General features: G+C 36.7%; 1 protein-coding gene and 2 long non-coding RNA genes across 4 annotated transcripts in view; 1 reads left to right on the forward strand and 2 right to left on the reverse strand.

Annotated features, from left to right (window-relative positions):
* Nucleotides 1-26557, reverse strand: part of MFAP3L (microfibril associated protein 3 like) — a 66955-nt gene that overhangs the window by 9378 nt on the left and 31020 nt on the right. For both annotated transcript variants that reach the window (XM_051965991.1, XM_051965990.1), the window contains exon 2: nt 24816-25252. In XM_051965991.1, the coding sequence (XP_051821951.1) occupies nt 24816-25116 (301 nt within the window). In that variant the 5' untranslated portion in view covers nt 25117-25252. The remainder of the gene's footprint in view (nt 1-24815; nt 25253-26557) is intronic.
* On the reverse strand, nt 397-19872 carry LOC127540972 (uncharacterized). Its single transcript, XR_007948328.1, has 2 exons — nt 19783-19872; nt 397-1369 (listed from the first exon to the last, which is right to left on the reverse strand). It is a non-coding gene; the product is annotated as an uncharacterized LOC127540972 (long non-coding RNA).
* The window catches only part of LOC127540971 (uncharacterized), a 154912-nt gene continuing 148428 nt past the window's right edge, over nt 20074-26557 (forward strand). Inside the window, exon 1 of the long non-coding RNA XR_007948327.1 lies at nt 20074-20162. This is a non-coding gene — a long non-coding RNA (uncharacterized LOC127540971). The remainder of the gene's footprint in view (nt 20163-26557) is intronic.

Genomic DNA, 26557 nt, shown 5'->3' on the forward strand with positions numbered 1-26557 from the left:
TCATTCTGAGGAAGGATCTGTGAGCATCAGCAGACTGCTAAGGGCATCTATAACATGATTAAGAATCTGATTTGTAGAGGATCTTAAGTGGGAATTCAGGTGAGACACAGAAAGACTGTGGTCTCTTAAACATCACTCAGTAAGAAGGCCCATAAAGAGACGCAGATTAACTTCCTAGGGATTCTTGAGAAATCAAGCATGTTCTGAATATATGCTGATTGCCTTGGGGCAGAATTGGTAAATATTAGCTTCCACTTAGGAGAAAGCTAAGGGATAATAAGCACATTTAACTGTGTGGTACTCTGTAAAGACCACTTAAATTATTTCCTCTGTTTTTTTCTTTTGTTTCTAACCATTCTTTCTTTGACTATGTTTTTTTTTTTTTTTTTTTTGGGGGGGGGGGGTGTCACAATTGTGGAATCTAAGAAATTTCACATTTTTGAGAATCCCTTTTCTCTTTTAGTGGCACAGGGGACTAATTCTAAGGTCAAATGAACCTATGGGAAAGGGTCTTTATGCTCCTCAAGTTGGCAAATTCTATAAATAAAACATTAAATGGCTAGCCTGAATTAAATCATCTTGGCAAACTCTCGATTCTGTCTTTATTCTTCAGTTTCCTTTCTGAGGAGTTCCCTTTGAAACTGGGGAGGCATTCCCAATGACTTATAGTTTTCACAGTGTCACTGAGGTAAGTTTGGCAATCATTTTCATAATCATAGGGAATTGGGCTGTCTACTATGCCAATGTAATATTTCTAAGATAGAAATAATGGATTTGGGACTAGAAATGAGTATTAGATTTGGGACTAGAAATGAGTATCAGATTTGGGACTAGAAATGAGTATCAGATTTGGGACTAGAAATGAGTATCAGATTTGGGACTAGAAATGAGTTTAGATTTGGGACTAGAAATGAGTATCAGATTTGGGACTAGAAATGAGTATCAGATTTGGGACTAGAAATGAGTTTAGATTTGGGACTAGAAATGAGGATGAGATTTGGAAAAGATACAGGAGATAAACTGGAAGGATAGCTAATAAGCATGAGATGGGACATTCTTTTTATTGGGCACAGCTTGGTGCAGTGAAATGCATGGTTGGTGGTGGTCTGCACTCTATTGCCTCTCGTGCTAGTTTGAAGTCTAGTCTTGTTCTTCTCATAGGGCACAGGATGCCCAGGAAAGATATCATTCTAGTGCATCAACTCAGAATGAGACTTTGCCCCATATGTTTTTCTCTTCTCCCTTCTCCTTTTCCTGTAGAAGAATATTGGATTTGGGCATAGATTGCACACCACTCATGCTTCTGGCTAGGACCCAGGAGAGGTGGATCTCCTTATCAAATTTGTTTCTTCTCTTCTGGAGGAATAGTCTGCATGGATGAAGATAGGAGGCAATGAGAGCATTAAGAGGGTGACTGCATTGCCAAGAGTACAGAGCAGTGTCCTAATTAAAGTTACAGTTTCAGTCATGATAACTGATTCAAGCCATTGCTGTGGAATGGGTGATCCTGAAATGTATCCTAATTACAACATATTAATGTTTCACTGGAACAAATGCCCTTTTGAAAGACATTTCTGCACAGTTGAAATTATCTCCCGGTAGGAAGAGATTACACTTAACTCTTCCTAGAAGGAAGTAGTCTGATGACCTTTACCAACTGGTTTAATCAGGGATAACTACTTGGAAGGCTCCCACAACGCCTCTTAAGCATAGTGAAAAGAGTGCACAAATTGCAAATCAAATAGGTAATGTCTAATTAAATGACATCTGCAGACTTTAGGAGAAAAACAATGAGCCATTAAGAATATGAATCATGAAAGAACACTAAAATGAGGCCAGACACTGAATAATTATAATGACCAATCTTGGATCTGGAGAAGAAAAGAGGAAGAAGCACTTCCCTTCTTGTAGAAGATCAGGTACCAAAAAACCACATATACATACAGAAAGATTACCATGTATCAATAAATTTTGCTTCACTGTTTTTCTTTGTTATTTTCAGTCATTTTCATGTGACCCCATTGAGTTTTCTTGGCAGAGATATTGGTTTGCCATTTCCTTTTCCAGTGCATTTTACAGATGAAAAAACTGATGCAAACAGAATTAAGTGGCTTACCAGGATCACATGGTCAGTAAGTGTCTGAGGCTGGATATGAACTCAGAAATATGAGTTTTTCTGACTTCAGACCCTGGCATTATCCACTGCACCATCTAGATGTCCTTCATTGTTATAAAAAAGGCCAGATTTTTCTGGGGAACCTGGGTAGGGGTTTGGCTAGCCAAGATAATATCCAAATTATGATATGATACAAGCACAAATTTTATCAATAAAGTTTTTTAAAAAGGAAGTTATTGTTTTTATATTATATGCTAACTATACTAGAAAATGCTTACTACCATATTATTCAGAAGTATAATATTATATTACTATTGTGATATATTACCATATACTACAAATAATTTCTATTACTGATATACTATCATAGAATTGTTAAATTATAGTACAGTTTTAGTATGATTTAGTATACTGTAATATAATTATTATGATATGCTATCATACTATTATTATAATGTAGTATAATTATTATAAATACTACAATATAATTCCTCTAGTATAATACCATTATTATTATACTATCCTATAGGATATTACATATCCTATAGATATAGAGATATCCTCTCTGCTATAGTAATATTATTATTTAGGAAGGAAATATTTATTAAGCACCCACTATGTTCCAGATACTGTGCTTAGGACTTTATACACATTATCTCATTTGATTATCACAACTACCCTGAGAGGTAAATACTATTTTAATCTCTATTTTATAGTTGAGGAAACGGAGGCAGACAGAGGTTAAATGAGTTGCCCAGTGTTTCACAGCCAGTAAAAAGTCTCAGGCTAGATGTGAATTCAATTTTTATGGACTCCAAGCTCCATGCTCTATCTATTGTGCCATTTAGCTGTCCCTATGGCACTTTATAGTATAGAAGTTGAATATATATGAATCTAATAAGTAAGAGAAGAAATTTGAAAACAGATCTTTCTCACATCATGCCCAGCATTTAGGGCCATGAGAGCAATTTTGGGTTCTTCTGTCCATCTAAGGCCTGCTAAAGGACATGGTGGAGCAAGCTGCCCACAAGGTCAGGATTCTAGAAGACATTCATATTAACTTGTTAATGACAGATAAATACATTTACACACACTTAATATGTTAATAACCTTAATATGTAACCCTTCTCACAGGTACTACAGATTAAATATTAATTGAAGCAGTGCTTTTGGACAAACTAGATGATTTTAGTAGGCCTCATTTTCTTTGATTTGATTGTTCACTGAATCAAGTGATCCTTGTACTCCAAATGGAAGATTGTGCAGATGGTCCCTCAAGAAAGATATTTCTCCTGCCCTCTCTGCAATGCCCAATCAGAACAGGACTTCTCAGGAGGTCTCTGGTCCTCCTTTGCATGGCCATCTGCCCTGGGTTAACAGCTGGCCATGTTGAGCCTTCTCCTGGTAACTCAGCAGCAGCAGCTGACTTCTTCATAGGCAGAAAGGCTGAATGAGACACATTCTTACATGGTGATATAAGCCTGAAGAGTTGAAATTAAAAGGCAATAATTGCTTCCATGTATTTTTTTTAAATTAACAGAAAAATGCAGGGTCAGAAAGCACTCATCTTTCAAGTTTTGAGAGGATAATAACAGAGAGGAAAAGGCATAGATCAACCAAAGCATGATGGTTTCTGTGAAGTGATAGAAATAGCAAGGTGCTTCAGAGTTAGGAAGACTGGGGTTGCTTTGACGCTTAGAAAGTCACTGATGTCCACCACCAAGTTACCTTGTTTTTTCCTCATGTGTAAAATGAGAAAACTATTTACAGCTAATATAACTGTTGTTGAGTAAAGTGTTTTGTAAAAAGCACTTTTAAATTTCTCATTTTTATAAATGAGTTACAATCTGTATGGGAGATACAGGCATGTTTGATTTAAAAAATTTCTTTGAAAAGTTTTTTTTTCTCATTATGACCTTTGTCACCTTCCCACTTCCATTCCCACTTATCATATATGTATTATTGAGAATTCCACCTCTTGAATTTGGACTACTTTGCCTCCTTCCCTCCCAGAGGTCTGGATACAAGAAGGAACTCCTATATAGCAAAAAAAAAAAAAAAAAAAAAAAAAAAAAAAAAAGAAAGAAAGAAAGAAAGAAAGAAAGAAAGAAAGAAAGAAAGAAAGAAAGAAAGAAAATCCCCAATAGCAGCTGTATGAGAGTATTATAGATTTATAAATTCAGGGATCTTCAAAAAAGCTATTGTTAATGAAAATGTTATTAAACTTGCTGGCCAAATAGATCTTGGGGCAGATTATTTGCTATACCATATGAAACAAAAGTGAATGAGGATAACATGAACCCAGTATAACATTACAACACAGGAAAGCAGAGATAAGAAAAAATTGGTTGTTCCTGGCTATTTGCTATACATATGAAACAAAGGTGGTCGAGAATAGCATTAAGCCAGTTTAAGATTGTAGCAAAGGAAGGCAGAGGTGAGAAAAATTGGTTGTTTCTGGCCCAAAGTTTTTCTGTTCTAACTTAAAAAGATTATTCTTTTTAAATATCAGAAACAGCTTAATTCTACATAGCATAGTGTTTAAGGGACAGACTTGGATTAAAATAGACCTGGGTTCAATCCCATATAAGGCATTTATTAGTTGTGTGAAGTCACCAAGTGGCAGTTTTCCCATACATAAAGGAAGGAGGCCACTATAGCACCTGCTTGCCAGGATTATATGTGACTCTCTGAGATGATATTTGTGAAGCCTTCACATGTTATCTAAGTGTGAGCGCTACTATTATTATCACTTCTGCTATTTATTGTTATTATGTTATAGTTTACATGCTCTGCCTCTAAGTTGTAACATCAAGGAAGTCTGATATAGTAGAGAGATAGCTGGTCTCTGAGGTTGAAAGAGTTGATTTGAAATGTTACTTCTGATCGCTGGGCCAAGGCATTTAACCTCTTAATTCCCTAGGCAATTCTTTAAGACTTAGTTGTGGAGAAGTTGCCAGTCTATAATAGGAGTTCTCTTAGGTGAGAGTTCCCTCTACCAATGAAATCAAAGGTCTAGTTCCTGTTCCTAGTATATAATCCTGAAGGAATTCTCCTTATCAACTTCCAGGATTCCATCATCTTTAGAAACTCATCATTCTGGAAGGTAAAAACAATTCTGAAACTTATCTTTTTCATACCTCCCCTTTTTAGGGCTCCTTCCTCAATCTGGTTGGAGAAGGTGGAGGGGAAGACATCTGAGAGCTCATTCCTGATGCTCTGCCATTTATGAAAAGAACCCAGGGAATCCTCTATATCATTTCTCACCTAGATAATTTCCTGGGATTTATCACCTCCAAAAATTCATTATTCTTCAAGATGAAATCAGCTCTTCCCTTTTTCAGATCACTCCCCTTCTAACCCTGGCTTTACTACATCATCATATATCTCAGCAGAGGAACTTTCCCTTTCTTCTTTTTCCCCTTCCTCCAGCCTTTCAGCTTCTTTTTTGTATTGTCCCCTCTGTTAGATTGTAAGCTCTATGAGGTCAGGGGCTATCTTATGTCTTTCTTTGTATTCCCAAGACTTAGCCCAGTGTTGGACATAAAGTAGGTACTCAAAAAATGTTTATTGACTTTGTAATTGATATCACACCACAAATGATGGGTTGAGTTTTAGGGAGTTGTTTATTATTATCCTTGTTTTTATAATAGATTGAGAAAACCATCCCCATTGCATAAATTAAAGATTGACTAATGCACACGGGATGAGAACAACACACCCAAGACATGTTGAAGCACAGTTTGATGTCAACATTGGTGCTATCAGCTGGCCATCTAGCAATTAAGAGAGATCATCATTGTACTGACTGATGCTTAGAGGCAGAACTGAAACCACAAGAAAATCTATAGAGTAGTGAAGTTTATTCTAACCATAAACTTTACAGCTATAAACCATAAAGATCATAAGTTATTCTCTAAGCTCTCTTTGACAAGTTTAAACAAAAGAACAAGGGGTTCTCTGATTATATCATGAAATGGGAATAAAGGTTTTATGTCAACAAACCCTGGAACAGAAGAAGCAAAGATCTAAGGAAAAACATTGTGTTGTTGCTGTTCAGTTGTTTAGTCATGTTTGACTTTTCATGACCCCATTTGAGATTTTCTTGGCAGAGATACTGGAATGCTTTGATATTTCCTTCTCCAGATCATTTTACAGATGAGGAAACTGAGGCAAGTAGGGTTATGTTTGCCCAGGATCATATAAATAATGTGTCTAGAAGTTGTATTTGAACTCAGGTCTTCCTGATTTCAGGCTCTGTGATCTATATCCACAGTGCCTTCCCCTTCCTCGAAGAATCTACTAAGGTTAAGCCATCCAAAGAATTAGAATACAGCAATAACCTTCAAGTTCCCTCTACCAATGTAATTAAATGTTTAGTTCCTATCCCAATTACAAAATTCTTTGGGAATTCTCCTTATCATTTCCCACCTGGCTGCTCTCCTGGATCCTGTCTCCAGAAAACTAGTCATTCTGGAAGAATGTGTAATGGATTTGATAACCTGGGGTGAGGATGGGTGCGATAGAATCCCAGATACAAGTCTGTAATCTAATAATCCTAAATTCTGTAAAACTAAACAAAACAAAAATAGTTTTTCACTCTTGTGTAGTTAAATAAACCTTCCAAGTTCTTCCTTCATAGTCTTAGCCCAGGATTTTGAGTGAAATTGATATGTAGTCTATAGCAATGCTTCTCAACCTGTGCTGAAAAGAACCTGAATCATCTTTGTCTTTAACAGAATCTTAAGTTGTTTAATAAAAGGCATTAAAATAATACATTTGGATGATCTTAATACAAAGTTCTGCCAAAGTTTAGCTTAAAGTGAAGGGTTTTGCCACTGTGGAAAAATTTGAGAACACTGTACTATATGTACTATGTGGTGGTGGGGAGGTGATTTCCAAGGGCTATCTCAGTGGGATATAAAACTTGACAGGTTCTATCAGACAGGAAAGGAGTCAAGAATAAGCATGGGGAGAGATTGTGTCCTCTATCATAAGGATTCAGCAAGGAATATAGAGATCATACAATCAACTTTGCCATTTTATAGAGGGGAAAACTGAGGTCTCAAGAAGTTTCATTGCCATAAAAACAGTGCATGGCAAAGCTAAAATTCAATCCCAGATCATTTGATTTCAAATTATTTCCTCCTGCTTCTTCCGTAAGTGGTCGTCCCTGTTCCTGTCCCCTCCCCAGAAATCTTTAAGCAAATGCTAAATACAGTTTATTGGGTGAGATGTGTGTATACTTTTTCCAGGCATGAGTAGACCAAGATGATGGTTGAGGATCATTACAATTCTGAAGTTCTTCAATTCCACAAAGTCCCATCTTCTTCATATCCCACACTTGCATGCTGGCCCAAAACCAAGCCAAACTATTAGAGATCCCAGAGGGCTTGTCATCAGGGGCTGAAGGTTTTTTTTTTTTTTAAACAAATCATGAAAAAGAAACATGGGGGGAAAGCCAAACATAATCTGTAGTACTGGAAAGTTCATTAGTTCTTAGGACCTATTTAAGGACCTATGTGTAAGGACCGCAACACTATTGAGTTCTAAAGAATACCTCTCAAGTTACTGAAGAATAAGGAAGAGTGATGAAACAGAAATTCTAAGTCCACAACATGATGGGGCAGAATGAAGTCCACACTTCGATTCATGATTTCTAAGTCTAGATTTAGATTTCTGAGCCATCTAGGTACATTCTTCCAAGAGGAAAGGTTGGTCTACCCAAATAATTAGTGGTTTCACTGAAATGACATTGCAATGATTCTTTAGAATTTGAATTCCACAAGCCTTCTGTAAACTTCAGTAATAAAAGTCTAATCTATATAATATATTCCTGCTTTAAAATATATGTATTTTGTGCACATACACACACACATACACACACACACATATATACATATGTACATACTACACATGCATATGATCTTAGAATTAATTCCAGTTTATCGTACATACACACTTATCTTGTATGAGCATTGTTTACATGTTTCTCCTATTGGATTGTGAACTTCTTGAAGGCAAGGATAATCCTTTACCTTTCTTTGTATCTTTGTAATGTTTAGCACATTGCCAGATGCATAGTAGGAGCTTAGTAAATCCTATTTGACTAGTACTGAATGCTTTCAGAATACATAGGTGTTCACAGTACACATATATGTAGTGATTCTTACTACATATATGCTGAATTACAGACAGACAGACATTTTTCCCTTGGGATACTTCTTATTTGTACACACAAAAATATATAGAGGCAGAGAAGAATGACAATAGGATGCTAGGCTTAAAGTCAAGGAGATTTGGGTTCAAATATGCTTTTCATACTTGCTCTGTGGCTGTGAGCAAGTTATTTAAACATTATGCATTTTGAATAACTAAAAATAATCTAAATTTCAGAAAGAATTCGTCTAAAGTTCTAGATAGAACTAGAACTTTATAGAAATCTCTAGAACTTATCTAAACTTCAAACTAGTTGAAATCTGTGAGTGGAGAGAGTTTTCTTGCTCCTACTCTGTCTCCTACTCTGAGGAAATGGCCGATCCTAATGGTATTTACATATAATATATATAGTCTTCTTGTTGGTACTGAACAAAGCATGCAGTTCTTGGGGAAAAAAAGAATTAAAAACAAATCTGTAATTTCATGACTGCACCTGTTATGGAGCTTTCTTGGTTGATGACAGGTTCTACAGGAATCTATGCATAAAAATGCACCTGTTGTGTGACTGGTTGCACATGCTCTTATAAACCCTCCCCCTAAGGCTCCTGAGAAGCTTCTTGAGAATATCAGGATAGCTATTTCCTTTATCAGAAGTAGCAAAAATAATTTAACATAATATTCAGACTCTGTGTGTGTGTGTGTGTGTGTGTGTGTGTGTGTGTGTGTGTGTGTGTGTAGGGAGAGGGGTCAGTGGAATTTTCTGGATATGATCCATAGTTATTCTGAATTCCCTTAAAGTTTCCCAAAAAAAGAGGCAGAAGGTGGGTTCTTTTAAGATAATATAACATTGGCAAAAATATAGGTTGCAGTTATTCTTCAAATCTAGCTTGTTCAAAACCTATGTGTAGCCTGTAATTATACTCTTAGTAAGGGAGCAAAGAGGAAAAGTGATGAAGACAATGAAAATATTGACAAGAAAAATGAATAAAACATCTTTAATTCAAATATAAAAATCATTCATATTAAATAGATAATTTTAATACAATATTTTAGTGTCATTTTTCAGGGTTTTTCTATATATTTTTTCCTTTCGAAGAGATATTTTTATTTTAATAATTGAATGATTTCACCTCAAAAGATAGACAAAAGTTATTGTTCTTTTGGATCTAATTTGAATCCTCTAGCTGCCAACCTGTATGACCTTCTTTGGGACTTAACGTCCTCATCTGTAAAATGAAGGTGGTGCACTAGGTGACCTCTATACTCCCTTCTAGTCCTAAAATCTACCAAATGGAAAATGTATGACTGCTAAACCTGGTCACAGTCATCTTTGAAAGACTTTGAAGAACTTCAAAGATTATGAAACTGAAAGATAAGGAAGGAGAGGTATTGTAAAATAAAGGATGATGTTCTGATTTTTTTTTTTAAAGGGAAGTAGAGTATTCTATGGAACTGTTTAACATTTTTACAAATGACTTGGATAAAAGTATAGTTTACATGCTTATCAAATTTCCAGATGAAGACTGATAATATCTGGATGATGGAACCATGATCTTAGCAGGCCAGAACACTGGGCTGAATATCTTAATCCAATCCATCTTGAAATCTATAATCCCATTGAGTCAGAGAAGATGGAGTTTGATGGAGATAAATATCCCCGTATGTGAATGTTCAATTTAAGAAGCTTAAAATTTCTACAAGTACAAGATGGGGGTGGTCCCACTGAGTAATAATGTGCAACCCATCTCAAAGAGATCTAGAGATTTTAATGGCCTGCAAGTTAAATGTAAACCAATAGCATGAGCTCATGAGATCACAGATTTGAAGCTGGGGGCAATATCTGAGGTAATTTAATCTAATTGCCTTCTTTTACAGTTAAGGAAACCGAACCCCAGAGAGACTAATGCCAGAGCCAGAATTTGAAACCAAGTTTTCTGAGTCTAAAACCTGTGCTCATCCCACTATACCTGTCAAATATGAAAAAAGAAAGCTGATGTGATCTGAGGCTGCACTAAGAAAGAGAAAGTGTTCAGAATGAGACTGCATATGGAGGATGGTGGTCTTTTCTAGAAGCTAAATTTTAAAGGGTAGTGGAAAATCTCCAGATTGTGCTATAAAGGGATCTCCTGAAAGGGCTGAAAATGGTTTATTCTGGAGTAGACAGGGTGACAAGGTAACCATCTTTAAGGATTGAAGGTTGGCAGAGGAAAAGAGGAATTGTCTTGATTAGGTTTTATTCTAAAGGACAGAAATAGAGGTGATAGGGAGGGGATACAAAGAGACAAACTTGGACTTTACACAAAGAAAAACTTCCTAATAAGTTTCTAGTAAGTGGAGCTACTCAAGAATGAATGGCTAACATTTTATGTATAGTTTATATACCATTTTATAGAGTTTTTATGAAGCAAAAAGCACTTGATCTTTATGATAACCTTGTAAGATGACAGCTCTTATTTTCTTTATTTAATAAATGAGTCTATTTAACACATGCCAGTCAGTTGATCAATGAACATTTAAGTGACTTGCCCGAAGTCACATGGCTACTAAGGATCTGAGGCAATATTCAAACTCAAGTCTTCCTTCCTTGAAGTTCAGCACTCTATCTGCTGTGCTATTGTGAACAATATTGCCTGAACAAAGGAAATAAGTTCTTCATCACTATAGGTCTTCAAGTCAGGGCAGGAGGGCTCTGGCTGTAAATGTCATACAAAGGATTCTTGGACAATTCAATTCAATTCACTCATTTATTCAGTTCTACAAATCTTTATTATATAAACATGCTTGGGCAAGGCACTGGGGATACAAAGACTAAAATGAAGAGTCCCTGACCTCTGTAAGCTTACCTTCTAGAGGCTAGACATAGAAACACATAGAAATAAATATTGATGGTTTCTTACAAGTTTGGGTTTCCTCAGATCCCAGTTCAAGGCTGCAATGTAAATGTGAGGAAGGTGTCCACACCCATATTCTATTTCCTGACACGTCCCCTCACAAAAATCACCTCACCTAATATTTATTTCAACTTGGTGGTAAACTATCTTGCAAAGGGCTAGATTTGTATGAAATACCCCATAGGCTAGATAATAATATTTGTATTGTCTTGATCCTTTTAGCATGTGGGTCCAAAATCATCCCTGATATACAAATAACTTGCAAACAATGAATGGAGATTTTCTGGTCCTATCATTAGAAAGAAGATTGAAGAATTCCTTTTTGTTTCTTTGTAGCAGCAGTATGGCCAGGGGAATAGGGAGAAGAAAGAAACATTTCTGCCAGAGGTCAAATATCAAGTTGGAACTAGGAACACATTTAAGCTATTGACAAGCAAGGAGGCAATCTAGAGCTATCGACTAGGGCATTTGCTGGCAACTCAAGTTAAAAGACAAGAAGACTCTGGAGCCATTTTCTTTTCATAATTCCCATTCAATAGCCTTCCCAGATGTTAATTCCTGCCAAATGAGTGATGAATCATAAATTATGGTGAGTTTCCTAGAATAGCTCACCAAGGCCTACTACCCCACAGCAGAGATTTAATGATGGAAGGGTCTTTTGAGGTCATTTAATCCAAGGCTTACTTTTCAGCTGAACAAACATGGTCAGTGATTTGCCCAATGTTATACTTAGTACATAAACGTCACAGTCAGGATTTGAACCCTATTCTCTTATCTCAAATGTAGCATTATTTATATTTTACCATGGGGCCTCCCATAATATAACTGAAAAAAAATTGTAAGTAGAACAAATTTGTATTAATTATCTGAGAACTTAACCACATACTTAAGGGTAAGCATATTATATTCTAATACTACAAAAATACTACAATACTACTACAAATACTAATAATAATACTACCAAAAAAAAAAAAAAAACAAACCCACACACAGAGTCTTCACTCACACAGAAAGACTGTGTGGCAGGTAGGCTTCATCTTGTAAATGTGACACTCATTTCACTCAATGATTTTGCACATTTCATTGGAAGTCAGTAGGTTCTTCCCTCAAGAAAAGATTCCTTGGCTTTCTTCAAAAACTGCCACTTCCTATAGGAAGTCTTCCTTGATTTCCCTTAGTTCTTAATGTTCACTCCCTTTGCCAATTGTATTATACTTATCTAAAAGCAAGCAAGAGATGATAGATTTAGATTTGTGAGAGATTTATTTCATTTAGTCTAATTCTCTCCATTTTTAGATGAGGTAACTGAGGCACAGGGAGGGTTTAAGTGACAGGCCCAAAGTAACAATTGTCCTGTGGAATAGGATTTCACAAACAGGTCCTCTGACTCTGAATCCAAGCAAGCTACTTAACATATATAATAGCACTCACTTTAAAGACTGAGTGGTTTTCCTCACAGGACACAATTGTTCCCAAGTTCATTTACCATTCAGATATTTTCTTTTCCCTTTCCCGATTTGAAATGTGGTCTCTATGTCTGTTCCTGAGAACTCAAAGCACTCATTGTCTATGGCAATTCATTGTATTGTCTTATTATTGTTGCTTCAAATTATTATCTAACTTTTCATGCATTTATGGCTCTTTGTCCCACTGAAACCGAAAATCTCTCTGGTGGGCAGGAAAGCACATCTGTATTCCATAGGTTCAAGGCTTATTCTCTTGCAACAAAGGAATGTGTGGGCTGACTACCCTTCATTTACCTAACAGATTTATTCCAGAGAAGTCAAGTATAACAAATTTGGGTAAATTAAATTACACTTTAAATATTCAAAGGAAGCTTATTACCTTTTTGGGGGGAGTGAAGCTATCCCAGTGTGATGCAAATAAGATACCCCAATGTGTTTTGTTCTTTGGGGACACATACACACACACACACACACACACACACACACACACACACACATATACACACACAGAGGCAGAGTCTCTGAGATAGAGAGAGTAAATGGAGTGTTTAATTTTCTCTTTATTTTTAAAAGAAAGAATATGGGGAGTGTTTTTCCCCCAGAACTAAATTGTGAATATGCATATTAAGGTTAAAAGCAACAGTATGTAAATTCTAGTGTCAGAAGACTGCAAGTTGAAAAAATTTTATACTTCTTAAGCCAAACATAACAAATACCAAATACCTATTCTCCCCATTAGATTAAAGCCATTGAACCTCTAGGACTTTCCAATGTTATAAAAAGGTGTACTTCTATTAAAGCATTATCTCTTCTCCATCCCCAGAAGAATATAAGCTCCAAGAAGGTGAGAATTGTTTTTCATTAAGTCTTTGTATCCTCAAGACCTATCAAGCAAGATAGGTGCTTAATAAAAATTTTAAAAAATTGAGTGAAAGTGATGTACCATCTGAAGAGCTTTTAAAAAAGAAGCTTTCTTTCTTAAAATATTTTTAGGTTGTCATTGTGGTTGAGTTGTTTCATCTGTGTATGACTAGTCCTGATCTCATCTGGGGTTTTCTTAGCAAAAAATACTGGGGTGGTTGGCTATTTCTTTCTCCAGATCATTTTATAGATGAGGAACTGAGGCAAACAGGTCTTATAAGTGTCTTATAAGTGTCTGAGGTGACTTCAGGCCCAGTACTCTTTTATCCACTGTGCCATCCAGCTTCCCCATTTGGAGTTACAGAATCATCCAAAATATTGTATCTTTTATATGGTGAGAATGTTTTGAATTCTCCAATGCATTCTGCATTAATAATTCCATGAAATTTGTTCAGTGTTTCTTTCTATATGAATCATTTTAGGAATTAGTATTTTAGGAAAGAAAATCTGTATGATACTTTTCCTGAGTTTGGTCTGTCTGGTTTCATGCTGATGATTACAAGTAAAGAACAATCAATTTTTTATGCTAACATGCATACATAGATTGTTTTTGCATCTAGCTTTGTCTGATGCAACACATTCTTCCAAAAACAATTAACTTTGTGAATAGGATATTAGTCTTATCAGTGAAGATAGACCTTTCTCCTTGCCTCTGACTAATCTCCTTAAAAGATAACTGTTCAGAGAAAAGTAATCTGAATGCTTCACTGGCATAAAGTATAATTTTCCTTAGACAATTAATTTAATAGTTGCAAAGATATAATTTTTCAGACCCAAAAATGCAGAAATAGAAATGTGAAAAATAGGGTAGAAAATAATTATTTACTATGAAGTTACCATATCTGATGTTTAATTATAGTATGGATATGATGCCAGGCTCAAATGCAAACTCATGAAATTCGAACCGAGAGAGTTACGTCTTCTAGTGTGACATTTGTGTCTGCTACAGGGTAATGGATTTTTTATAATAGCAGTTAGCAAAGACACCATTCACTAAGGCAAGGAAGCTAGGTTGGCCCAGTGGCTAGGAGCCAGCTTTGGAGTCAAGAGGATCTTACTATGTGACTCTGGGCAAGTCATTTAATCCTATTTGCCTCAGCTTCCTCATCTTTAAGAAAAGATGAAGAAGGAAATGTCAAACCATTCTAATGTTTTTGCCAAGAAAATCTCAAATAGTATAATGAAGAGACACATGATTGAAATGACTCAACAAGACACTAGGCAATGGTTCTCAAAATGTGGTTTAGAGATCCATGAGGGTCTTACCCCAAGATTTTAGGGGGTTCATGAGATTAAAACGATTTTCATAATAAAACCAAAACATTTTAATTTTTAATACAGTATCAATAGACATAATATACAAAAACAAAAGCTCAGCTTTTAAGAGAACCATCAGACTCAAACATGGAAAGGATAGATCAGTAAGAGGAGGAGAAAGAAGAGCTATGCTAATGAAATCAAAGAAATACTATTCTAACATTACTGTAATTTCTTACAGAAAATTTAGGGAGTTGCCCAGATGTGTTGCAATCTACATCAGAGAAGGGAATACTCATTTCACTGAGATCATAGACTCATCAAAATAGCACTTGTAGTAGTTATTTATATTCTCTTTAAGTAACTGCAATTTTTTTTTGTCCATTAACATGTTCACTATGAAAACCAATTCTTAATTATTCATAATCAGTGAAGATAGTGAGGTCTATGTCTGAATACTGGAAATGCATAAGTAATTCTGAGACTACCCTTTCAAATAAAAATTCATCATTTTTTCTCCATAAGTCTTTAACCTAGGGGTTCTTATTTTGAAAGAAATATTTTGGTATCAATAACTATATTTCAATAGTATTGATTTCTTTTGTAAACCCAGTTATTTTATTTCATGCATTTAATAACATCGAGAGGTGGTCTATGATACACAAAAAAGTTCAGAATCCCTACTTTAATCAGAAGGGCTAATGAAATAAAAGGAGAGAGTATTTGTAAAGAGCTTAGCCCAGTGCCTAGCACATACAGGGCATAATATAGCAAAGCTTATTCCTTTCCCTTTGCCCTACCAAGTGCCAATGTCCCTTAGCAACTCACATTCAGTCTACATTATATGCCAGATACATTAATAGTGCTTTAGATGAATGTTCACATATGTGTAAAAGTATATATATAATATATTTATGTATGTATTTACACACACTTTAATATGTATATAATGATCCTTCTGCAGGGACTATTTGTGTCCAAGCTGTGACAAAATGGTCTACTCAGCCACAATTGGACACACTGTAACTCGATTTTAACATAATGTCATTTTGGTCCTTTTTAAAGAGAGAGAACAACCAACCAACATACACACACACACACACACACACACACACACACACACACACACACACCAATATATCTATATATAATCTGTACTTAGCTATAGCTTGTTTGGGGAGGTGGGGAGGACGAAGGGAGGAAAATAAGACTAAAAAACATACAGTACACAACAAAAGAATAATTTACAAGGAAGCAAAGAAAAGGATAGTCATGAACACAATCTTTTCTATTATTATATATGTTTTTTTTGAAATGGAAATTTATTGTTACATTTTTTGAATCCATCCTAAAGTTCTGCTGGGCACTTGAAAAATTTTTTTAAATTTTGTTTATTTCACTTTATCTCTGCCCAATAAAATGTGAGCTCTTGGGACTATTCTGTTTGTATTTCTAACATTCAACATAGTACTATCTACATAGTAAGCACTTAATATATAATAAGTACCTAATATATAGTCTGTCTTTCTTCCTCTCTCTCCTATTTTTCCTTCCTTTTTCTTTCTCTTTCTTCTTATACAGGAAGCACCTAATATATCCTTCCTTCCCTTTTTTTCCCCCATTTTTCCTTTTCTTTCTTTTTGTTTCTTTGTTTCTTCTTTCCTGTCCTCCTTCCTTCCTTTTTTTGTCAATGCAGAAAAAAAGATAGTAAATAATTCCCATCTCCTAACCCACTCAATGTCTTTAATTATACCTATTATTGCTTTCATATTATGAATTACAAAGTTGATCTGAAGGATCATTGTTCATGTTGCCAGTCCTGAATTTTGCTGTTTGTCCCAGCACAAGCTATGGCTCTGCTCCAAAACAAATGTTCTTTCCTCTCTATTCAGGTGCTTTAATTCTATTTCCTTGACTCATCCCTTTGCTTATCATTTGAGGGAAGTGCTAACATTAAACTAAGTATGTGAAAGTCAGGCAAGAGTTATCTTTTTTTCCTACTGTGTTATGTTTTTATTTCATAAATTAATAAATTAAATTTTTAAAAAGTCAGGCAAGAACATGGAGGTGGGGAAGCACGAATATAATGGATAAACAGTCCTTGAAATAGCTGGGAGTAGTTCTTATGATGTAATAGGTATTCTGTAAGTATTCTCTGTTAGGTTCCACGAAACATCCTAAGACCCTGATGCTGTTCTTTTATTTCACCCTCTGTCAAAAAGAGCACTGAAAAATATCATTAAAGTTGGGGATATTCCAGCACCACCTCAATGCTGGATTCTTTTGGCAGTATATTTTGTAGTTAACTATGGGCACATCCTTTGAGAGAACTTATAGAAAGAAAAAAAAAAAAAAGAAAAACCAATGAGAGCAACAGGAAGATTAGTGAAATTATGCCTGAATCAAAAGAGGGTGCAGGGTCCAGGCTATCTCCATCGGAGTGTGAAAGAAAGGGGTGATGGTGATCTGACACAGCCATCTTGCTGCTTCAGTTAAGCGAGTTATCCTTTCTCACTTCCAATCCAAACTAATGATGGTGGATCACAGAATCTTTCTCAGAATAGGAAGTGTGGCCAGAATTTTGTAACCATTTCTCTATTTCTGAATCAGTACTTTCCTCTCTAAGTCAGTGTTGTCAATGACTCACAGAAGGCTTTTATCGGATTAACCAATAAATGAAACAAACATTTACAAAGTACCAGTTCTCATGTGCTAGGTGCTGACGAGACACTGGGAATATATCAAAGACATGAGTGAAATTCTGTCTGTCCTCAAGGAGCTTATATTTTATTTATTAAAGAGCTGAACTGAAACAGCTGAGTTAGGGCTCTTCCTATACTGTAACATAGCTCAGCAATAATATTCTCCACAGACTCAGGATTTCATCAGCATGGGGGCTGGGCTATTTCCACTCAGGAAGAATATAAACCTTTCCACGACTTTATAGATGAATTTCATGATTTGATGAGACCCAAAACATTGCTCACTCAGTGGCCAACTTTTTGAAAAGCCCTCTCTGAGCTTGACTAGCCTGGTTCTCAGGTGACAGACAGTCTTTCACTGAGGCCATATCTGAAGGCTTTTCCAGCTTGTTCCAATATGCCAGGCTCCGCTGACACAGCCTTTGTGAACCCAGGGGACACTCCCTTACCATCAGAAGGTATCAAGAGGCTTTTAGTTTGTGTCTCTGTCATATATATGTCCCAACTAAAACCACAATATCAGCTAAGTACTTAAACTATATCAACAACTTTAGATCAATATTATGATGTCAATAATTTATTATCAATATCAAATTATTCCAACTATTTAAGTGTGTATCAAAAAAAGATTTGGGAGGCAAAAAGACATAGGAATAGCAGCTTCTAGACTAGATCAAAGACAAGGTGCCTCTCCCAGATGTTGGTTTCCAGGATCCCTCACTCCCCTCACAGCTTCTCAAATGCTTATTATTTATTATTAAATACTAAATTTCTGTCTGCATTTTGCCTTAAAATTGAAACCTGCATCCATTCATTCATCATTTAACACTTGGAGACCTCAGTTTGTTCACTTAGAAAATGAGAAGATTGTAACAATACAACTAAAATAACCACTTTATGATAACAAAGTACTTTTTACACATGTTCTTTTTTGAGCCTTACAGCAACACTGTGAAAGCTATGGTTTGTGATTCCAGTCTGATTTCTCCACTCTGTTCTTCCTTTTATCTTTTGTTCAAAGAAATTATAAATTTGTGGCTTGGTCCCAAATTTAGTTGAATTTCTATATACAGCGACAATATTCTTTTTCTTTTTTTTTTTTTTTTTGCTGAGGCAATTGGGGTTAAGTGACTTGCCCAGGGTCACACAGCTAGAAAGTGGTAAGTGTCTGAGGCCAGATTTGAACTCAGGTCCTCCTGACTTCAGGGCTGGTGCTCTATCCACTGTACCATCTAGCTGCCCCGACAATATTCTTTATAAATATATACGTGCATTCAGGACTTGTTGTTTTGTCCTGGGGGAGGAAGGGACTTAGGTATATGTATGAGTATATATACAGACACACATAAATATACATGTACACATATATACACACATTTATAACCTTTTATACTGACTCTGGAAAATATCTGTAATATATATAAGCATATATGTATGTATACCTATGCCTATATATATGCATATGTATAATTTTACACATATACATCTATCTATATACACACTACCTTTTATACTGGCCCTGGAAAATATCTATTTATATCTCTCTCTAAATGTGCATATCTATTTATATGTATACATACACACATGTGTATACATATTTTATCTTCTCATATTATTTCATACTATTTACATAATTGCATGCAATTATAATGGCTAACTAGGACATCAGGTGCAAGGTCATACCTTGGACAGGACATTTAGAACTGAAGGCGCTTGCTTCAGAGAGGTCACTTAATCTAGTCTCTTCAATTTTTACTTATGAGGAACTTAATACTATCTTTGTTGTGATAAGCAAGTTGGAGATTGATTACACTCATGAACAGACCAATAGCTTGTAAACCCTGAAACAAGACCAATATTGATTAACGACGTGATTGTTTTATACATTAATACCAGTCAAGGGGAGGTTACTAATAAAAATGAAGCTAAATGTCATTGCTACAAAAATGCATTCCTCTTAGAGAACTTTGACCCTCCTGTTCTTCCCATTCATTGGGTCATGGAATTACAGAGCAGGGAGGCTTTTGGAGGGCTAGTCTTCATTGCACAGAGTAGTCCAACCAAGGTGGTCTTTCTACTTTGGGTCTCCTTGCTCTTTACCTTGATTATAAATATATGAAATGAAAGAGCAAAGTAATGTGGGGCAGATTCATAATTTTATGGTAGGCTCATTAGTCTGAGGAAAGCTCTGGTGACTGACACATCCTTCCTTCCCTGGAGAGAGGTTTTGGACCCCATAGTTCCCACAATTCCCAATGCCCAGGGATAACCTTGGCTGTAGTATCCATGTGGGCGGTGAATCCAGGCCCGAATCCTATTCTCCTTGTTTCAGTGAGGGCAGTAGCCCCAGCAGTGACCCGGCCTGAAGTAGACTTGGAGAAGAACCAGGGCCGGAGTGTGTGTGAGGCTGAATGTGTGTGGGAAGAGTTCCCAGTCACTATGGTAACTAGGCATGTGTGATGTCACTTCCTGCTGGGACTAGGAAGGTTAGGGTAGGGGATGAATTTATTGAAGTTGGTAAAGTTTCTCTAAGGACACTGCCTCTATTACTGACTGACTTGGTATCTCGGAGCCTCTTTTTCTGTAAAATGAAGGGGATGAGTCAGATGATGTCGACCTGTCCAGCTATAACACTGCCCTGAGACACCAGGTAAGGGTCCTAATGATCAATTGTTCTAAACCTTGAAGATTTGAGAGGTTCCAGTCTTAAGAGGCGGAGGTCAGTGCAAGAACCACCAGCTTACCACACCACCCAAAAGTGCAGCAGGAGCCAAGCCTGGCACAAAGCTCCAGGACAGAATTCTGCTTGTAGTTGTCATTCAAGACCTCTGATACCTCACTCTACAAGGAAGGTGAGACCAGACAAGCATGAGCTCTAGAAAGATTCTACCGAGCTAGAAAGACTGATAGTGAAACCATGTCTGCCCCCAGAGGATGGAGCAGTCTAACTGAGAGATATATTCATAACTAGGTTGGCTGTGATAGGTTTTTTTTGGCCATAAAAAAGACTTTTTACTAAGCTTTTTATTACAATTTATGTCAGTACATAATTACTAACTATGTTAATTAGTAAGCATGTTCATACTTAGGGTAAAATCTTTTAAGTAGAGAATTAATTAAAAAAAATTAAGTATCTACTGTAATATTGCTGTGATTCAGTCATTTTTCAGTCGTGTTTGACTCTTTGTGATCCCATTTGGAGTTTTATTGGCAATGATATTGAAGTGGTTTGCCTTTTTTTTTTCTCCAGCTCATTTTACAAATGAAGAAACTAAGGCAAACAGAGTTAAGTGACTTGCCAGGGTCACACAGTAAATATCTGAGGCCAGATTTGAACTCAGGTGTTCCTGACTTCAAGTCTAGTGCTTTTTCCAATGCCATCTGGTTGTCATGAAGCTAAGTTCTTGGGGACATATATTATCAAAGTGAGATAGTAACTGTCTTTAAGGTCTTTATGTTTTCCTGGGAGGAAATAATTCTATGTAGGTGGAGAACACCTAGGGAGAGGGAGTCCAGGAGTAATTTTAACAAAAGGAAGTATGAATTTCATACTGAATCCAAAGTTTTCAATTTTGGTCAATTCAACTGGAATAATGTAATTTATAAGAACTGTTGCTATTCCGTATAGACATCTGAAATCTTACAACATTTGCACAACAACCTTGCCAAGTAGATAATCCAAGTATAATATTACTACATTCAATGTATGAGGAAATTGAGGATCAGAGAAATTATTTCATACCTGGGTTTCCTTATTCCAGGTCCTGTGTATTTCGTTCACTGGTACTAAAATAATGGTTCAATTATCTATCAGTAACACTTTGGAAACTTCAACCATCTAGAACCCTGATAGAAAACTAGAACTCAGGAGTCCTACTCATAAGATTAAAACATCATGGATTTATTTCTTGAGGGGACCTTAGTGGTGGTCTACTTCAATGTCTTTATTATCAGGTGAGCAACCTAAGACCAAGAGACTCCCAGGGAATAAGTGATAGAGTCAGGATTTGAAACTAGAACCTTGTGATTCTAAAGCCAGCAATCTTTCCACCATATGAAGCTGCCCTCCAAATAAGCTTCCAAAGCTGGTTGTAAATAGGACTGAAGAGAAATTTATTAGATATATAAAGCATTATTTACAAGAGAGGAGGCAGAAAGATTATCAACTTAGAAAAGCAAAGTAAGAGGAGGCTATTTTCTGTTGGGTTAAACAACTCTATATATCATACAAATCTGAATATCCTGTCAGCATCACTGAATTCATTCTAGAAAAACTTACAAAACCCCAACAAAATGAAAAATATGCATTTGCATTCATTATGCAAGGGAATGGGAAGCTAACCGGTCCAAAAATCTTATTTTATACATGATGACTATTGCTGTGATTCAGTCATTTTTCAGTCATGTCTGACTCTTTGTAATTCCAGTTAGAGTTTTCTTGGCAAAAATACTACAGTGGTTTGCCATTTTCTTCCACAGTTCATTTTACAGATAAAGAAACCAAGGCAAACAAGGTTAAATGACTTGCCAGGGTCCCACAGCTAGTAAGTATCTGAGGCCAGATTTGAACTCAAGTGTTCCTCAACTTTAAGCCTAGCGCTGTTTCCACTGTGCCATCTAGCTGTCCATAAAGCTCAAGATTTTACAAATAGGAAGTAGCGGCACAAAGTCAGATCTTCATTTGCTGTACAGAACTCATTTGTACACTGTTGTTTACCTGTCTCCCCTATTAGACTAGAAGTTTCTTGAGAGCAGGGGACTGATTTGCGGTCTCTTTATAGCCCCAACATTTAGCACAATGTCTGATTGGTCCACAATAAGTGCCTAATAAATGCTAGCTGATTGAAATTTTCTTGTTCATTTTCAAAAGCCCTTATTCTATCAGTGTAAGTGTGAAATTGTGATCTATCTAAAATAGAGAAAAATAGAATTAAAGAGATGTTACAATATTCATGTCAGTGTCTGTATCCACATTGCGATAGGATGATGATGATAATGATGATAACTGGCACCTATTATGTGCCAGACACTTTGCTAAGTACTTTACAAATTTTCATCTTAATAACTCTAGAAAAACAGGTGCTATTAATAATCTGAATTTACAGTTGAGGAAATTGAGGCAAACAAAGGTTAGAAGTGACTTGATCAGTCACCCAGCTGATGCTGAATTTGAGTCTTTCTGCTAGTCCAGGACTAGCACTCCATGCACTATGGTGGCACCTGGCTGAGAACAGCCAAGCCTTGGTAATTGGTAGATTTGAGAAAAGTTTACTCTCTACCTGCCTTTACAGCTATACTAAGGAGAACACATGAATCAAAAGAGAGGAAGAGATCAAAATAATAATAATGTATAACTCTGTGAAGCTATTTAACTCCTTTGACCCTCACAGAACCCTTGTGCGATGATAGCATAAATGTTATTATTCATATTTTACAGATGAGGAAATTGGGACTTAAAGTAGTTAACAGGCTTGCCTCAGGTCAGGCAGCTAATAATTGATGGAGCCCAGGTCTTCAGTCTAGTAGTTCAGTGCCCTTCTCAACATAATAGATTAGCTCTCTCTCTGGAATAATCTTGCCTTTGTCATTTAACCAATGGACTTGTGCAGTCTTGGAGAGATTATTTCACCACTCTGGACATCAATGTACTCATTTGTAAAATAAAGAGATTGGACTAAGGATCTTAAGATCCCTTCAAGTTATGAGGTCTGTGGCTCTAGTGAGTCAGTCAAACATGAGACAATAACCATTTATTAAATACTACACGCCAGGCACTGTGCTAAACACTGGACATAAACAGAGGCAAAAGACAGTTGTTGTCCTGAAGGGGCTCACAGTCTTATAGGGGGTGGATAACATGCAACCAATTATTGATTCTCCTCTGTTCTTGAAGAGGACCATGACATCAGGGAGATGATGCCATGATACGCAAGTGAATTGGATTTAAGTGAAGGAGGGCTATGTAAGATCACCTGCCTCACTTTCCCCTCCAGAGCCACCTGGGTCCAGTGGCGAAATATAGATTAAGATGATTGGAGATGGCCCTGGTTGCACATACAACAAATACGTATGAACAGATTATGTATAGCATAATAGAAGATGGTACATAATTAAAAGAGAGAATGGCTTCCCTTCCCCTCCAAGATCTAGGTCTCTTCATTTTTGCAAATGAGACACTTTTGGGGGTCCTCTATATTACCATTTAGCACAATACCAAGACTTGGTGGCACAGCTGATGTAACAAAGACTTGATTTTAAATCTCAGCTCAGATACTTGTTAGCTATGCGACTTTGAACACTTAATCAGCTTTGTGCCTCAGTTTACTCATCTGTAAAATAGGGAGATTTAATACCTCACAGGTTGTAAAGATAAATTGAGGCAATAGGCACAAAGGACTTAAAGGACTATCTAAATGCTAGCTTCTGTTATTGGCTACTTACCTCTCACGCCCTAAACAAGATTTATCCACACAAAAGCAGAAGAACCCAGCTGGAGGAGCTAAATTCTCCCTTGGGCCTTAGTCACACTCTTGAAGCAAGCTGTGTGCTAAGGGACTTGCAGTGCCACAAAATGCCCTAAATAAATCTAGCTCATTAAGAAACGCTCTCTCCTCTGCTATCTTTCTGGCTGTTGCATCTTCCTTCCCTCTACAAGAAGCTATCTGGAAATTTAAGTCAGTCTCAGATAGCAAAGAGTGGAAAGACTCCCGTGTGATAGCGATGGATAGCGTCTGGGGATATGCTGTGATGAATAATAACGTGAGCACTCAAATTCATATGGTGCTTTAAGAGGTGCACAGAGTTCTTCTGTTTGCAGAGGGCTCATTTGATCCTGTGTGGTAAGTGCTATTACACAGATCAGGAAACTGGGCTGAAAGGGGGCTTCCTTGTAGGAGTCAGTGTGTAATTTACACTCTTGTCATTTTAAATGACAGACAAAAGGTGAACTGATTGCTGCTTTCAAACACAGGCTAATCATAGTTTTATGGAGCTGAGAGCAACCTTGGAAGGATCATCTGATATAATTGCCTTATTTTGCAGCTGGAATAGCCGAGGCCCCAGAATTCAACAGAGGTCAGTTAGTGGCAAAAGTGAGATTAGAACCGTGCAACCCTTCATACGGTGTGTCCATGCCCCCTCCCAATTGTGTACGGTCAGTGCTGTTTCCCCCTCTCCCATATGTTTTCTGACTCATGAGAAAATATAAAACAAGAAGACAGCATAAAAACAGCCTTTGTGCAGTGCTTTGGCTTCCAAGACCTTATTTAGAATGCATGAAATTTAATATAACATTCGGTCCTACCTCCTCCCGTGCCCTCCTGGTCATCCTCTTCCTTCAGTAAGTGGCCATTGGAATTATACCACTTGAAATGAGGGTCAGGGATGCCGTGAATGTTACAGTTGATCAAGGCACTTTTCCCTTCCTTGACGATCACATGGTCCACTCGGGCAATAATGACAGGCATGGATCCCAAGACCATGTCCGTGCTGTTTAAAGTGCTGTTAGTTATATTCTTAGCTGCAGCAAGAGTTGCTAAGAGGCTTATTAAGAAGGGCACAGGAGGCAAGAAGCACGCTCTCACGCTGCTCTTCAGTCGATTCATTTTTCTTTCTTTGCTCTGTAAGGCCACAGAGAGGTGGTTGGCTGATGGAAACTCCTATTTGGCTGGACGCTGTCCAGGACAGGCCACAGGAAACACTTATCCTTGATCCATGGAGCTGCTCCTTGCTTAAACAAGCCTATAAAAAGATTACAGAACCCAAAAAGTACTTTATTATTATAAAAGTATTAACACATGCGTACATACATATACATACATATCTTCATTGTCTTTATCCAACCATTCTGGAGAGCAATTTGGAACTGTGCCCCAAGATTTATCAAACTATGCATACCCTTTGACTCTGCAGTGTCTCTACAGTGTCTCTATCCCAAAAAGATCTTAAAGGAGGGAAAGAGACCCACATGTGCACGAATGTTCGTGGCAGCCCTCTTTGTAGAGGCAAAAACTGGAAACTAAGTGGACTCCCATCAATTGGAGAATGGCTGAATAAATTATGGTATATGAATGTTATGGAATATTATTGTTCTGTAAGAAACAATCAGCAGGAAGCCTGGAGAGGCTTAGATGAACTGATGCTGAGTGAAATAAAGAAAATCTGGAGATCATTCTATATGGAAACAGCAAGATTAAATGATGATCAATTCTGATAGATGTGATTCTTGTCAACAATGAATTGATTCAGACCAGTTTCAGTGGTTTTGTGAAAGCCGTCTACACCCAGAGAGAGGACTGTGGGAACTGAGTGTGGACCACAACATAGCCTTTTCACTTTTTTGTTGTTGTTTGCTTGCATTTTTTTCCCTTTTGGATCTGATTTTTCTTGTACAACATGAGATTTGTAGAAATATGTATAGAGGAATTGCACATGTTTGACATATATTGGATTACATGTTGAATGGGGAAGGGAAAGAGAGGGAAAAAATTAGAACAAAGGGTTTTGTAGGGGTGAATATCAAAAATTATCCATGGATAGACTTTGAAAATAAAAAGCTATAATTAAAAAAATAAAAGACAATTCTTCAAAATTCTGGCCATACAAAGCTTATCTATAAATACAAATTCCATGGATAACAAATTAAACTTCAAATTAGAGCTCCGAGGACATATAAAGTTCTTTCACTTGATTTATTTTTAAAGATATAGGACTTTGGCTTTTGTTTTTAAAATAGAATCCTGACTTTTCAAACAACTTCATCACATGGTAAAGTTAAATTTCACCAAAGGGTCCTCCTCAAGACTACATCTTGGTGTGCAGTTGACACCAGGTTTTCAAAGGCTAGTCAAAGTATATAAGCATTGGTGGGTGCTAGTAAACAACTAACAAGGATATATTAAGCATGTGCCAGCCAGAGGCAATGTGGCGTGATAAATAATTAGCCTCAGAGGCAGGAAGATTTGGATGCAAAGTTTTGCATCCAATACATAGTAGTATGGTGATAGGAGGCAAGTTACTAACTCTGAAGATCCCTAAATACCTCTC

This window comes from Antechinus flavipes, chromosome 6 (genome assembly GCF_016432865.1).
Source record: "Antechinus flavipes isolate AdamAnt ecotype Samford, QLD, Australia chromosome 6, AdamAnt_v2, whole genome shotgun sequence".
Lineage (NCBI taxonomy): Eukaryota > Metazoa > Chordata > Mammalia > Dasyuromorphia > Dasyuridae > Antechinus > Antechinus flavipes.